The 14405-nt window shown below is 36.3% G+C and overlaps 1 protein-coding gene across 3 annotated transcripts in view; it reads left to right on the plus strand.

Moving 5' to 3' along the window:
• Positions 1-14405, plus strand: part of LOC117176944 (tyrosine-protein kinase-like otk) — a 329105-nt gene that overhangs the window by 214427 nt on the left and 100273 nt on the right. For all 3 annotated transcript variants that reach the window (XM_033367348.1, XM_033367349.1, XM_033367350.1), the window contains one exon: positions 7207-7503. In XM_033367348.1, the coding sequence (XP_033223239.1) occupies positions 7207-7503 (297 nt within the window). The remainder of the gene's footprint in view (positions 1-7206; positions 7504-14405) is intronic.

Raw genomic sequence — 14405 nt, forward strand, 5'->3', positions numbered from 1 at the left:
TGAGCGGATGAATCACGTCAAGGATAATTTGGTAGACTGCTACGATTCCAGTATCATCCCTGTTAAGGGATCCATAAATGTCGCGTATGCATAATATGTAGTGCCAGAAACACCCATAACTTCAGCATGTTTCGCATCAGTTATTGTAAAATCAACGTGCCTAACCCTTGAAAAATGTATATATGACGTGCGCCGAAAAAAGGGGACTTACTCTGAAAAGTGAGTTTTTTTCAGGACGAGCGGTCAACGTCAGCCCGATAGTCACGACTTTTCGGGGAGAGGGAAGATTCCCGATATCTTCCCTCTCCACGTACCACTTCATTCTGACGCAAAGAGATAGGTCGTCGACGCAGCTCACAGACGGGGTATAGATGAGACGCGTAGATTTAGTGGTGAGTGGTGGTAGGTTTTTCACGGAATCTCGAGCGCTCGGGTAAAAGCCCGATTTTTCAAGTACCTAGCAACTTAGTTATTAGCAGAAATAATGCTCAGAATTTTTTTCGATAGTTTCATTAAAAAGAGCAGCTCAAAAACTATCGAAAGGTGTGAAAACCTCGATTTTTACTTTTTTAGAGTAAGTTCCCTTTCTTCGGCGCACGTCACATATGTGCGCATAGCGTTGCCGCATACGGTGACTGAACACGCTACAGACGAAGCTGCGAAAACGACATTGATACCATTCGCGGAAACCAGGCACTTCCTGAGAAATGATAGTGAATTTAGGACAAGAAAGAACATTAATATGCAAGTTGCTCCTAAAAATATCCGTAAAAATATCTCAGAGGAGTCCTACCTCTAGAACATCAATTGTTCAGTTTATGGTGCTGCGAGATCTCTGGCTGATTCAAATCGAAGGCTAAAACCAACAATGGATCAAGAGACCAAAGACACATGCATCAACTAAACAGGAAGATTGGATATGTGCTCCTGATTGGTCCAAATTAAATATTTTATAACTCAAAAACTAAAATTACATCTGACTTTTTGAAAATAAATTTTTCATTTGTTTATTTTATTTTTATACAGCCTCTACACACTCTATATACTGAGAAGTTTGTCATAAGGACAATCGCTAGAAGGCATCGGGAGTAGTTCCCTGGCGGACCGAAGGAACCGAAAGGACTCTCTACAAAGTACCCTTAAAGACCCCACTGAATCCCGCTTCGGGGCCTTCTTAAAAAACCCAAAAAACAGAAAGATCAGCTTTTAAATTGTTGAAATTCATCTACGTTAAAATTTTCACTAGAAAGTCACGGAGTAATCGCAATACTTTTTTTTTCAGCGTTAAATATATAAAAAAATGTCATCAACTTCTGCTGAAGGTGACTTCAAGCGCATCCATATTAGCTTAAGTAGTATGTTGGGCGCGAAATTCAAAAATTAAATTCAAAATTGGAAAATAAATGGAAATAAATATCTGTAATAATTTATATGTCTAATTTTACACAAATTTAATATCTTCTCCGATAAGAAAAATTTGAAAAATAAGAATATAAACAAATCCTTTACCTTTGGTCCTAAAATCTCGTCTCGTAACCTCAAGGACACTGCTTGCATCGCAGCGCTTACTCCGTTAGTTTTCAATGCAAATTTTAACGTAAAATCCAAATTTCAACAATTTAAAAGTTGATCTTGTTGTTTTTTATAGTTTTTCAGAAGGAACCGAAGGGGGACTCAGTGGGGTGAAGAATTAATTTGTGAAGATCAGTTGCCTCATCCCTTCAATTGTCACATACCAACACCACCTGCACTGCACAACCGCATATTGGGATGGATTGGAGTGAATTGAATTGGAGTTGAATACTTTAGATTGAATTGGACTGGACTACTTCAGATAAGGTTGGAGTGGAAATTAGTGGAATTGAGTGAATAAGAATTCATTGGATTGAATTGGATTTGTATGATTCGCATTGAAGTGAATTAAATTGAATTAGTATGGATTAGATTAGAATGAATTAGGTTGCAGTGGAGTCGAATGGATTAGTGTGGATAAGATTAGATTGGATTTCCTCTCACCCTTTTAGATTAGGACTCTATTCAACCTATTTGCAACTTTCGTACTTACGCAGTTTAATGTTTTCTACTGTCGCGCTTCTCCTGGAATCCCCAAAAACGCACTTTTTCCCGCCCTGGCCAACCGATTATTGCAAAAGAAAATATGTTAAAGTGTTAGAAATAGACTAGACAATATTCCGGGTGTAACCATCGCAACTCCCTTATATGGTATTGATACATCTTTTTCCTTTTATTCTCCTTGTCTGTAATATTTTTATCTTCTGGCTCCGAAATTTCAATAACCAATAGATCTTAAGATATCCATGTAAAGTGCATGAGTGGCCTCATGCTTTCGATTTCCAGGTTTTCCGCAGAAATATCCTTCTAAATGACGAAGTGCGAAGGATAGTGACAATGATGTGAGGCAAAAGAGGAGTGGGCTCATGTTGTCGCCCTGAAAGACACCTCTCTGAAAGGTGACGTTGTTATTTTGTGACACATGTATTCCAGTTTTTCCAGTAATCAATCCAGCCTATCGATAGTTAGCGTTAGTAGGATCATGCGTCTTTGCATACGAATCTATGGAGGAGCAAGGTTTTTCGAAATCTTGCTACGCCTTTCTTTGAGCCGCGTTGTTCCTACATGCTCTCTGATGGTCAAGAGCCTTTGCTGCCTTAGACGCCCTTCCTCTATTGGATGCCTGCCTGGGATTGATCTCAATGTCACTTCTCTTTCTCTGTTGCCAACTTGTTCTGGCAGAAGTTGACAAAGCGCTACACTTATCTGATCCCTTTTCCGACGGTCATCGGCACGACTTAGCAGGAGCTTATGCGAAAAGTTCGAGAGCTCTGGATGTTTCTTGCTCCAGATAAGATGCAGGCAATCAATGTTATATTCTCTTTTAGGGGGCATACTGGTATCGTAGCACTCTGGCCATATTCAGTAGAAACCCTTCTAACCGGGGTCCTTTATTCGTCAGCTAGGTTTGGTTATTGTAAGAAAATTATTTGAAGCTGTAAGTTATTTCACGAAAATGTTTTCTTTTCATAATAGGAATGTCACTACTAAAGCCCGGATTAAGAAAGCACAAGAGAAAAACTTTCGTGAACAGCTCCTTAATAAGAGAATGCACGGTGTCTTCTACAGAAATGTGGAGGATCAGTCAATGTCGTGTGAGCTAACGTTTGCTTTCCTTAAATAGCACGCATTAAAGTCTGGTACGGAGGGTTTCATTTTGGCATGCCAAGACGCTGTCATTTCCACCTTAAAATACAGTTGTCACATATTGAGGCCAGACATTCCCGATGATAGCTGCAGGGTGTGCCATGCACACCCCGAGCATTTAGCTCACATACTATCTAGTTGTCCAACTCATGCGGAAACGACCTGCATCCAAAGGCACAATGTGGCATTAACCTTAATATCGCTCCTCAAATACTCATAGGGAAATCGAGTCAATTGTCGAGAATGGAAAGTGCCGCACATACTGGAACTTTATATTCTCGACAATTGTTTCTGTTGCACACTCGAGGCCGGACCATGGTTCTTCTTGACTTCGAGAAGCGAACCATGTTCGTTATCGAATTTTCGGCACCAGCTGACAAGAACATCATAGCCGAGGGGAATGAAAATAAATAGAGGTAAGGTCTCTACCTTATAAGAGAGTTGCAACGATTGTACCGGGAATATTCTGTTAAACTAATCGTCTTTATCATTGGCGCTCTTGGAGGTGCAAAGCTTTAACTCGTTAATAGCCTGAAAAGCATCCCTGCGTGTCAGCAATATGCTAAAACACTTGCGGGAAAAATGCAGAAGGCGGTAGTCCTTGGACCGCTCCGTGTTCTCAGGGTTTACGAAACTTTTGCCGGATCGTCGTATTGATTCCGATACAGACTGTAACCACCTATTTTACAGTCGTGAGACGTGGTTGTGTCTGAAATTTTACCGCGATTTCGCTGGGAGCGAGTGCAATTTTTCAGATTAGCACCCGCTCCCGGCGAAATCCTGCGGTTGTCCTTATGAAAAATTTTTAATATATATTGATTTTTGATTTCTCTAGAATCAAGCTGCAAGCCCTACGACAAAGCCACCGAATGCGTCCTCGGGTTGCGGATACAGGGTCCCTGTGCCAATAGTTTCTGCTAATTATGGTTGCAAAAATGAATAGGCACTCGCAAACAATTGTCCAGAGGTGGACTCGAAAAAATTAACCCTCAAGCGAAGATGTGAAAACCGTGCCGAAAGCTGAATGGCACCTCGGTGATTTCTCTAGAACGGTGACTCTGGGACACCGGGCGACCTCTCAGAGCACGCAGCCCTATCCTTGCATGCGGAGTTCTACAAGGATGGACAAACCTCTTTCCGGTGACACTGCGATACCGGGTGACCTCTCAGAGTACACAGCCTTATCCTTGCATGCGGGGTTCTACAAGGATGGACGAACCCCGTTCCCTAAAAATCTGACTGAAATGGATGACGAGCTTCGTGGACATTTTTCCTAAGAATCCGACCTCTGGACTATCAATTGTTTCCTGTATAATGCAGCGAGAGCTTTGGGCGATGCAAACTGTAAGACAAAACCAACGGTTGATCATAAGACCAAAAGACGAATCCATCAACTCGCCATAAATGTAGGCTGGGCAAGACAGTACGCGTCTCGCATTTAGTGGGTAATTGAATTGGCAGGAATTTTACCGCTTAAGTTCTAAAGGTCGCACGCGAACTCCAGATTCGTTACCACACATTTAACAAGTCAAAGCTACTGCCCATCAGGCAGCATATTGTTGAGAAAATACTGATACTATCTGACGCTAAGAGAAGTCTAGAGCGGAGTGAAAGGTGGGTCAGAGAAAATTAACAGTTTCTCTCTGACCCATCTCGACTCTTCCAAGAAGCTCCAGTTACTGTCGACCACCGGTGCAAACCAGAGGAGGTCAAAGTATTTTTGAGAGAAGTCTCCGAAGTGCAGCATAGACTGGAAGAAGACTCAGACAACATAAATAGCTTCAAGGAGTTGTGTGATGCCCTCATAACACCTGATGAAGAATGCCCACTCACCACTACCGAGGAGGTGAAAAAAGTATTAAAAGGGATGCAGAACTATTCCGCTCCGGGACCAGATGATATCAAGACTTTCTGGTGGAAGAAGTTTCCTTTAACTCATCAGCATTTGGTCCGTATTTTCAACTCATATTTAAAGTCGGAAGAGCCAATTCTGCAGTGGGTGGTGGAAGGGCGCATAATACTCCTGCCAAAAATAAGCAACTTAGCTGACCCGAAGAATTACAGGCCAATCACTTATTTGAACACACTGTATACGATATTCACAGATATCCTGAATGATAGGATTGTTCAGGTAATTGAACCTGTGTGGCAAGAAATGTATAGACAACGCGGCTCAAAGAAATGGGCAGGATGTCGGGAGAACTTGCTCATTGATAGATGTGTCTGCAAAAATGTACCATCCTACCAGCGTAACCTATCGATGACCGGGATGCTTTCGTTTCGACCTCCCATTGACTTATCATCTGTCTTTTGGAAAGCTTAAATGTTCATCCGCAAATCGTGAGGTGCATAGAGAGATTGATGCCTCTTTGGAAAACCAGATTTACTATCTCATCTGGAAAGAATCGTGTGCCAACTAACAAGGTTAGATCTATGCTAAAAACAAAGAGCAACTGCATCTAGCTCTAGGGATTGTCGAACGATATATTAAGGAACTGGAATGGAATTTGGGTTAGACAAATGCGCCAAGGTTTATTTGAAGTGAGAAAAACTTAATGGCATCCCGGAAGAACCTAAGCTCGTCGATAGAAGCGCTATACGACACGTTTGCGCTGGAGAGACCTATCCATACCTGGGCGTGCCACAGAGCCGCATTCAGGATTTGACATCTTTAAAGGATACTCTCCGAAGTAGATACAAATGTCTCATCCGGCAGATTTGGTACCATGGACGAATAACGAGCTCAGATCCCTTGATATCGGGACATCAAAGGTTATGCGCATGAATAAAAGCATTAGTCTTGCGTCTTCTGTTCCGCGACTCTACATCTCACGCCGCCAAGGTGGTCGCGGAATAATGAATCTTGAATGTCTTCACAGCAGAATTATTCTAGGTAGAGCACATAGAGTCGCAAATGGAAAAGACCCTCTTCCTGAAATGGTCAGGAAGCACAAAGAAGTGGGCAAAGGAGCGGTTCTGTATAAAGCAACGGAGGAGGCTGCTGAAACACTTGGACTTTACTTCAGTATTAGGGGTGAACAAAATGCATCAAATCTTATCTATCTCGACTACTCACTCATGAAATCCCGGATTAAGAAAGCACAAGAGAAAAACTTTCGTGAACAGCTCGTCGATAAGAGGATGCATAGCATCTTCCACAGAAATGTGGAGGATTATTCAACGTCGTGTGAGCTAACGTTTGCTCTCCTTAAATCACCTGGATTGAAGTCTGGCATGGAAGGTTTCATTTTCGTATGTCAAGACGGTGTCATTTCCACCTTAACATACCGTTGCCACATTTTGAGAACACACATTGCCGATGATAACTGCAGGGCGTGCCATGCACACCCCGAGCATTAAGCACACATGCTATCTAGTTTTCCATCACATGCGGGAACAACCTACATCCAAAGGCACAATGCGACACTAAGAGTGCTTTATTGCCATCCCTGTCACTCTTACAGCATTAACCTTAATATCGCTCCTCTAAATGCTCGTAGGCAAATAGAGTCAATTGTCGAGAATGAGAAGTGCCGCTTATACTGGAACTTTATATTCTCGACAATTGCTTCTGTTGCACACTCGGGGCCGGACATGATTATTCTTGACTTCGAAAGCGAACCATGTTCGCTATCGAATTTTCGGCACCATTTGACAAAAACATCATAGCTAAGGAGAATAAAAAGAGAGTTTCGACTATTGTACCTGGAATATTTTATTAAACTAATTGTCTTTAACATCGGCGCTCTTAGAGTTGCTAAACTTTCACTGGTTAGTAGCCTGAAACGCATCCCTGCGTGTGAACAATATGCTAAAACTGTTGCGGGAAAAAGGCAGAAGGCCTTTGTGGTTGTGGCTGAAATTTTGCTGCAATTTCGCTGGGACTAGGTGCAGTTTTTCAGATTATCACCCGCTCGCGGTGAAATCCTGCGGTTGTCCTTATGACAAACTTTTTATTATATATGTTTATATGCTTATATGTTTCAGATCTAAGGAATTTTTCTCCTGCATCTTTCGAACCTTCTTTACCTGATCAATTGGCTATAGTGGGAGAGAATCAAGAGCTTCAGATCACTTGTTTGATACCCTCAGGTGTCCCGGAGCCTAAAATTTACTGGCGCCATCCTGAAGGACATATTATAAGTGACTCTGGGCCTGTTAGAGTTCAGGATAATACACTGATTATTTCAAACGCCACAGTAGACAAAGATGTGGCTAATTATACGTGTGTTGCTGAAAATTTAGCGGGAGTAACAGAATTGCCTGTGCGAGTGATTGTTTCAAGTAAGTATTAAAATAGCATTGTGCGCCCATATTTTTTGACATGCACGATGCTGTTGATGATCGGCTTGTTATGATCATTTATTAGTACCATCCGAATTTGTCTCTTTACTACTATCGCAGCCTAGTCAAGTTCTTGTGTCAAGAGGGGATGATTTTTGGCGTGTAATATGTAGAATGTTGCACCGCCCCCTTTTGGGGCGACCACCGCTATTCTTAAAAGGGGCTTTCAATTATTTTTATAAATAAACAAAGATGACGAAAAGATGGTAATTTTTTCTATTTGACGTTTCCGGTGCTCGTGAATAATATGGAAATCGTTGAAATAACCTTAATTTATAAAGTAACATTAGTTAAAGGTATCTAATATTATATAATAACCAAAAGCAGTTTTTTTAACAAATCATTTGTTGAGAGAATGTTTTGTACGATTTGCTTTAATGTTACGTTTTTTAAATTACACTGCAAGAAATATGGATAAAAACAATTTAATGATGAAGAATTTTCTTCTTGAGATTATTGTTGTTAATATGGCAAAGAAATTTAATAAACAAATGCATTAATCACGCGTTTGTCGGAAGAAAAATTCGGGGTTTTCAATACGAGTCCTTTCAGTTGGGAACTTCGTAACAATTTCAGCAAAATTCATAAATAGTTGATAAATATTATGATTTTTAAAGAAATGTTATAAACAATGCATAGATAAGGGATTTGCTGAAAGAAAAATGCGTTCTTTTCGATGACAACTTTTTTTAATTAGGAACTTCATGATAATTTAAGAAAGAATTCATAGTTTATTCATTAATTTTATGATTATTTAAAAACCATTTTAATAAACAAATGCATTATTGGGGCATCTGCCAACGGTAATATTATTTTTTTTTCGATGTCAGACTTTCTACTTGGAATATTCAAAATAAATTCAGCAAATACATTATTCAGGTACCCGTGGATGGAAAAATTTGTTGTTATTTTAGGTCAGTCTTTTGAATTAGGAATTTAATGATAATTCAATTAACTCTCATAATTAGTTTATGAATTCAATGTTTTTTTATACAAATTGAATAAAAAATATGCATTATTTGGGAATTTTTCAACAGAGAAGTTTTTTTTTAAATCTCATTCCTTTCACTTTAAGTTTCTTATAACTTACATTCTTTTAATAAGGCTGCAGCTTTAGGATAATGCCTTTTTCTATTAAATTTGTTTTAAAAAAACTCATCATCTATTTATGAATTTTGCTAAACTTATCATGTAATGCCCATTTAAAAAGGCTGACATCGAAAAAAAAAGATTTTTCCGTCCACAGATGCCCCAGTAATGCATTTGCTTATTAACATTGTTTTAAAAAGTCATAGAATTGATCAATAAATTATGAATTATTTCTAAAACTATTATGAAATTCCTAATAAAAAAAATTGCATTGAAAAAAACGAATCTTTCTTTCAACAAATGCGTTATCTATGTTTTTGTTTGATAAAATAATTAGATTCAATAAAAATTTAGAAAGTTTTCTAGAATTAGCATGAAGTTCCTAACTAAAAAAAGTCGCCGAAAAAAAAATGTTCTTTCGAAAAATGCCTAATTAACGCATTTGTTTATATTATTAAGGACATGTGATACTTTGTCACGTGGTTGATCAGGTACAGTTCCCCCGGCTTTTTGCCACAAAAATGAAAATTTTTTTAAACTGAATTTGGAGATGCAATAAAATATCATAACTAACGTCCACGGACTCTTTCTGAGAGATAATAACAAAAAAATGTATCATTCTTAATAAATATTTAATGCATATGCACTATTTTGAGGTTGGGTTAATTTTTAGTTCTCTGTGATTCAAAGAATGTAGGCCTCTGTCGTGCCGATGCTGTCGGTAGCACTCAAGAATAATTATGGGAGAAAATTGTAACACACATAAACTCGAGATACACACACATCAAACTTAGCAAAATAATTTTTTTTTAATTAACCCACAAAAAAGTATACAAGGACGCCCGTTAGCATGTTCGCTATCATTCCCCAGATTTTTAAGAAAAAATCTTAATTATTGTAAGAAAAAAACCGAGGGAATCTAACACTGATCAAATCGATACTAATGCCTTAGTGCCACACAAATTAATCCAATTTAGCAAAATTAAAATTGTTTGAATCACCCACACAAAAAGTGTGCGGGGAGGTGCGTTAGCATGTTCGCTATCATGGCCCAAAATTTTGAAGACAAAATATTTATTATCCTAGGAAAAAAGCCGGGTAACCTAAAACTGGTAAAATCGATTATTTTCCAAGTATCATATGCCTTTAAAAACAATAATACCAAGATAAATTTCTCAATCATTATACTGGTTTCATCACACTTTCTTGCAATATAACTTTAAAAAACGTAAAATTAGCAAAAACAGAAAAAAATTGTTTAAAAAATTATTTGTTTATAATTTTGGTTTTTTTTTATTATGTAATATTGAAATATCTTGAACTAATGTTACTCTATAAAACGTAGACGATTTCAACCATTTTCATGTTATTGCCGAGCACCGGGAATGTCAAATAGATAAAATGATCATTTTCTTCGTTATATTTGTTCAGTTATAACAAAATTGAAAGTCTAATTTGAAAATCAGGCTCGAAAACTCTCTTAGAAATCGTATAAGCTTTGTTTCATATTTTTGTGTACAGACCGGTCGGTGTTTGTGGGCTGTACATTATTTTGAACCAAAAACGTCATGTTTCCCCACTGTGTAGTGTAGCACGCCCAAAAATACCACCATTAAAATCTGTTTATTATAAATTTTTAAATTTGTAATTTAGAATTAAATTGAACAACTTTTTTTTTATTTTGTCCGAATTATCTAGTTTTTTGATAAAAAAGAGATATTTCGAGTTCCAATCGTGTAAAAAACTACGAATTTTGTCGAAGTTCGTGAACATTGCAGTTCACTTCTTCACGACTGACATGAAACTCAGGTATCAAGTTACGGTGTTCTTATGTATACTCTCTAAGAGGCCTCTGATTAACCAGAGCGCCCCACCGTGGGGACTGGTCGAACTTGATTGCCCAATCAAGTCTTTTTTTTATCCGGGAGGACGGAAAGCCAAATCGGATTGGTATTATATCCATTGTCCTTATTGATGTTATTAGGGCTTTTAGGATTTCGATTGCTTCTCTATGTTTTTTGGAAATATAAATATTATGTCCTGTTTCGATATATAAACTTCGGCAAAATTCGTAGTTTTTTACACGATCGAAATCCGAAATACGTCTTTTTATCAGAATGAATCATCATGAATTTCTACTTCCTTTTTGAGAAATTTCAACGTGCATGTTCACCAAATCGTTCTCTTAGGAATGTTTGTCCATGTTTTTTATTTTTTAAAATTAGCAATTGCTCCAGCAATTTTTATGTTTGATGGGGTTTAACGTGTAAAATGTTTCCTATTTTTACTATCTTCAATTTTGGCCAGGATATTATTAGTCAATTTGTTTCACCTTCTATATGCTTGTTCATTTATCCATCAATATTGCATTTATCGCATTTTTATATCTCAGAAATGTTTGCAAAAGTTATAACCATATCAAAAATCGCATATAATGGTAATATTTGGAGGCTCATTGTGAGCCTCAGATATACTTGTGTAAGTTCACATTTTAAGGACACAGTATTGAGACTATTGAGAACAGATTTCCAAAAAAGAAATGGATGAACGTTTAATTAACAATGTGCAAAGAGTAAGAGAAGCTTATTAAAAATGACAAATTTAAGTTGAAAACCGGCTGAAGGGACTGCAGGTGAATAATTTATGACCAGCTGCAGAAAAAATTGAGGTTCAATCGGGCCAGTTAGAGTGCACCGTAATTGTTACGGTCCCAAGTTTTCTTGGGGCAGTTGCCTTAGATATTTTTAAATACCTATTAATTGTCTAAGAAAAATGGATATTTCTAATAAAACGGTTTGTTTTATTAATTTGGAATAGTCATAGAGTTGAAGAGATGTAAAATGTCTGCAATGAATACTATCAGAGAGAATCTAGTAAATAATATTTATAAATAAACGACATCCTATGTCGATGTCGTTGAGGTGTGACAATTTAATGGAAATCGTGTAAGGTTCATGTCCTTAAGGTAACGATGTCGTGGACATCGCCGAATTTTGTGCCCACTGAGTAGTCAGAGTAAACTCTTCGCGAAACTAAAAGATTGTCTAAGTATATGTTGCTTTAGGCATCCATCCAGCATTGTGAACTGCTCCAGGAGCTTTGAAACGTAGATTTCTATTAGAATCCTCACTAAGGAATAGAATTATTAATTCTATTATTATTAATTTATTATTGTTTCATTAAAAAGTACAGTTCCTTTATCGGGTTTTAGAACTCCTAGACATTCCTTCACATCTACACTCGATACTAATGCTAGGTGATGGTCAATTTTTTGGTATTTATTGTTTAAATGTGGGAGAAGCTTACCGTTTCACTGAACAATAAGTTTGGTGTTTGTAACTGCCAAGTTATTTTTTGACGTTTCAGCCATGGCTTCTCGAAAAGGAATGCGGTTTCTTCTTGTGGTTTCACTACTACCACATACATTTTCTAAGTCAGATCATAAACTTTTTAATACCGAAGCTGCAGCGTGCAGCTCTCCTATCACTCATTTTAGGTCTGTCTAAAAATTAATAATGTAAATTAATAATAAAAATGTATAGACAAATCGCAATTCACTAATTACATTTTCAGAGTTATTTTCATGAACCGCAAAGTTCACTTTGGGTGCCGTTGTAGGTTTATTCTTCTTTTTAACTTCTCCTTTATTTCCTTCATCATTAGAACAATTATAATTGTTTGGATCATCAAAAAGTTACTCTCATAAATACTTATAGAATCTGAACAAAATAGAAATTTTTCTTCGCCAAGTTTTATAAGTAGCAAGCATTTGAATAAAAGCAAAATTCGTGTGGAAAATCATGATTCTTATCGAAAGTATAAATTAAAGGAAGCTGTAGAAATTCCAGCATAAATCAAATCATTTAAGCTACGAAAAAATGGTGTATGGCAAAAAATTAGTTAAATGTTTTAATAAATAATTGAATTTTATACATCCGAAGATGCATTTCCGACAAAAACCTTATTTTTCTACCAACGAAGATGAATTTTGATTAAACAATGTTACAATTTTTATTTCAAGAAAACATGGTTTTAACTTTAAATTAAAGCAAAAGAAATATGAATTTTTTAAAACAACACAATGTCTTTTCCAGCATACAGGATGAATTTTTCATTCACGAGTGCAACAAAATATTGACATTTTTGGCTGAAAAGATGACTTTAACAAAATATCTTTAATTTCAGGAAAATATTGTGATTTTCAAAAAAAAAAAAGACCAAGCAAGATTTCAGTGAAAGAAAAAAATTGAATTCGTTTAATAAATACGAATTTTTCACACAACAGACAAATAATCAAAAAATTAGTTGAACTTTTGGCTCACTTTTTAAATGCTTGACCACATGAAAGGAGCTTTCAACAACATAATTAAGTTTTCAAACAAACAGTGACATTTTTACCCAAGCTAAAATAATTCCTCAATGCCGAACCAAATATATAATTGTAGACTTTTAATAAAAAACAATTAAGATTTAACAAAAAAATAATTATAGAAAAATTTCTTTTGTTTGAAAGCAAAATAATATTATGTTACGCAGATTCAAACTAAAGAAATTTCACGTTCGATATTTAAAACTATTTTGCAAAAGGTGCCCCTTCTCCTCAGAGAAAAAGAGCATGTTTTTGCAGGTTTTCTAAATTGTTGCAAGAAACAAAATAAGGAAATAATAGCGTTGGTCCAAAAATGTCGCTAAGAATAGCAAATAAAAAAAGAGTACAAGGCCTATTACGGTTTAAAAATATAAAACGCATTGCACGTTTAGAAATTGTAGAAAAACTTGCTCTCAATTTCTTCTTCTATTTTTTCATCATTTCCAAGAAACGATGTGTCAATTGAGAACGCAAAAAATTAATAACAAAATATCTCTCGTTGAGCAAGCAGTAATTCTTTATCTTCTCTAAATAGAAGAATACCTAGAGTCATCACGTGTATAGTATCCAAAAGATTCTCCAGCTCATCTTGCAACTCCATTTTTTTAAGAATTGAGGTTCACTTGTCTTCACACAAACTTTATTTCTGTCAAGCTTGAGCCACTTGTCATCCAAACACTTTATTTAAACAACAGCACTTCTTTTTTCTTTGGTTGGAATCTCTTTCTAGAAATAATCAATTGAGATTGATAAGAAACAATATAACTAATATCTCAATTGTTCCGAATCGTGTTTCTTGATTGTGCCAAAACGATTGACAAAGATTGAGCATTTTGCATTTTCAATTGTTTCCAATCGGGTACTTGGAATTCGCCACGTGATGGCAGCACTTTTGTCTGGCGGGAATTATTTAAAGACAGTTATTTACTTTTTCGGAATCATATAAATTTGAAACAGTATATATTATGAAACAAAATAAATAAACATTTTATAAATAATTCTTACCAGATAAAAGTGGTGCTACGAAAAAAATGTGCTAATAGTATTTTATGTTAAAAAAAATCAAATCTGATACAGGATAAAAATAAAAAAGTTGATTTTATAATAATGAAGCAAACTTGGTATTTTTTATTATGCGCTCTTGGATTCTTCATTTTAGTGAAAATTTTTATAAATGGTTATAAGTTTTAAAATCGGTTGAGATTAAAAAAAAGTAAGCGAATTATTTAGAACAGTGAAACTTCAGAAAAGCGATTAAAGTGTTATTTTATTATTTAAAAAACCTTGGCTATGATGTTTTTGTCAGCTGGTGCCGAAAATTCGATAACGAACATGGTTCGCTTCTCGAAGTCAAGAAGAACAATGTCAGGCCTCGAGTGAGCAA

This window comes from Belonocnema kinseyi, chromosome 7 (genome assembly GCF_010883055.1).
Source record: "Belonocnema kinseyi isolate 2016_QV_RU_SX_M_011 chromosome 7, B_treatae_v1, whole genome shotgun sequence".
NCBI classification, from domain to species: domain Eukaryota; kingdom Metazoa; phylum Arthropoda; class Insecta; order Hymenoptera; family Cynipidae; genus Belonocnema; species Belonocnema kinseyi.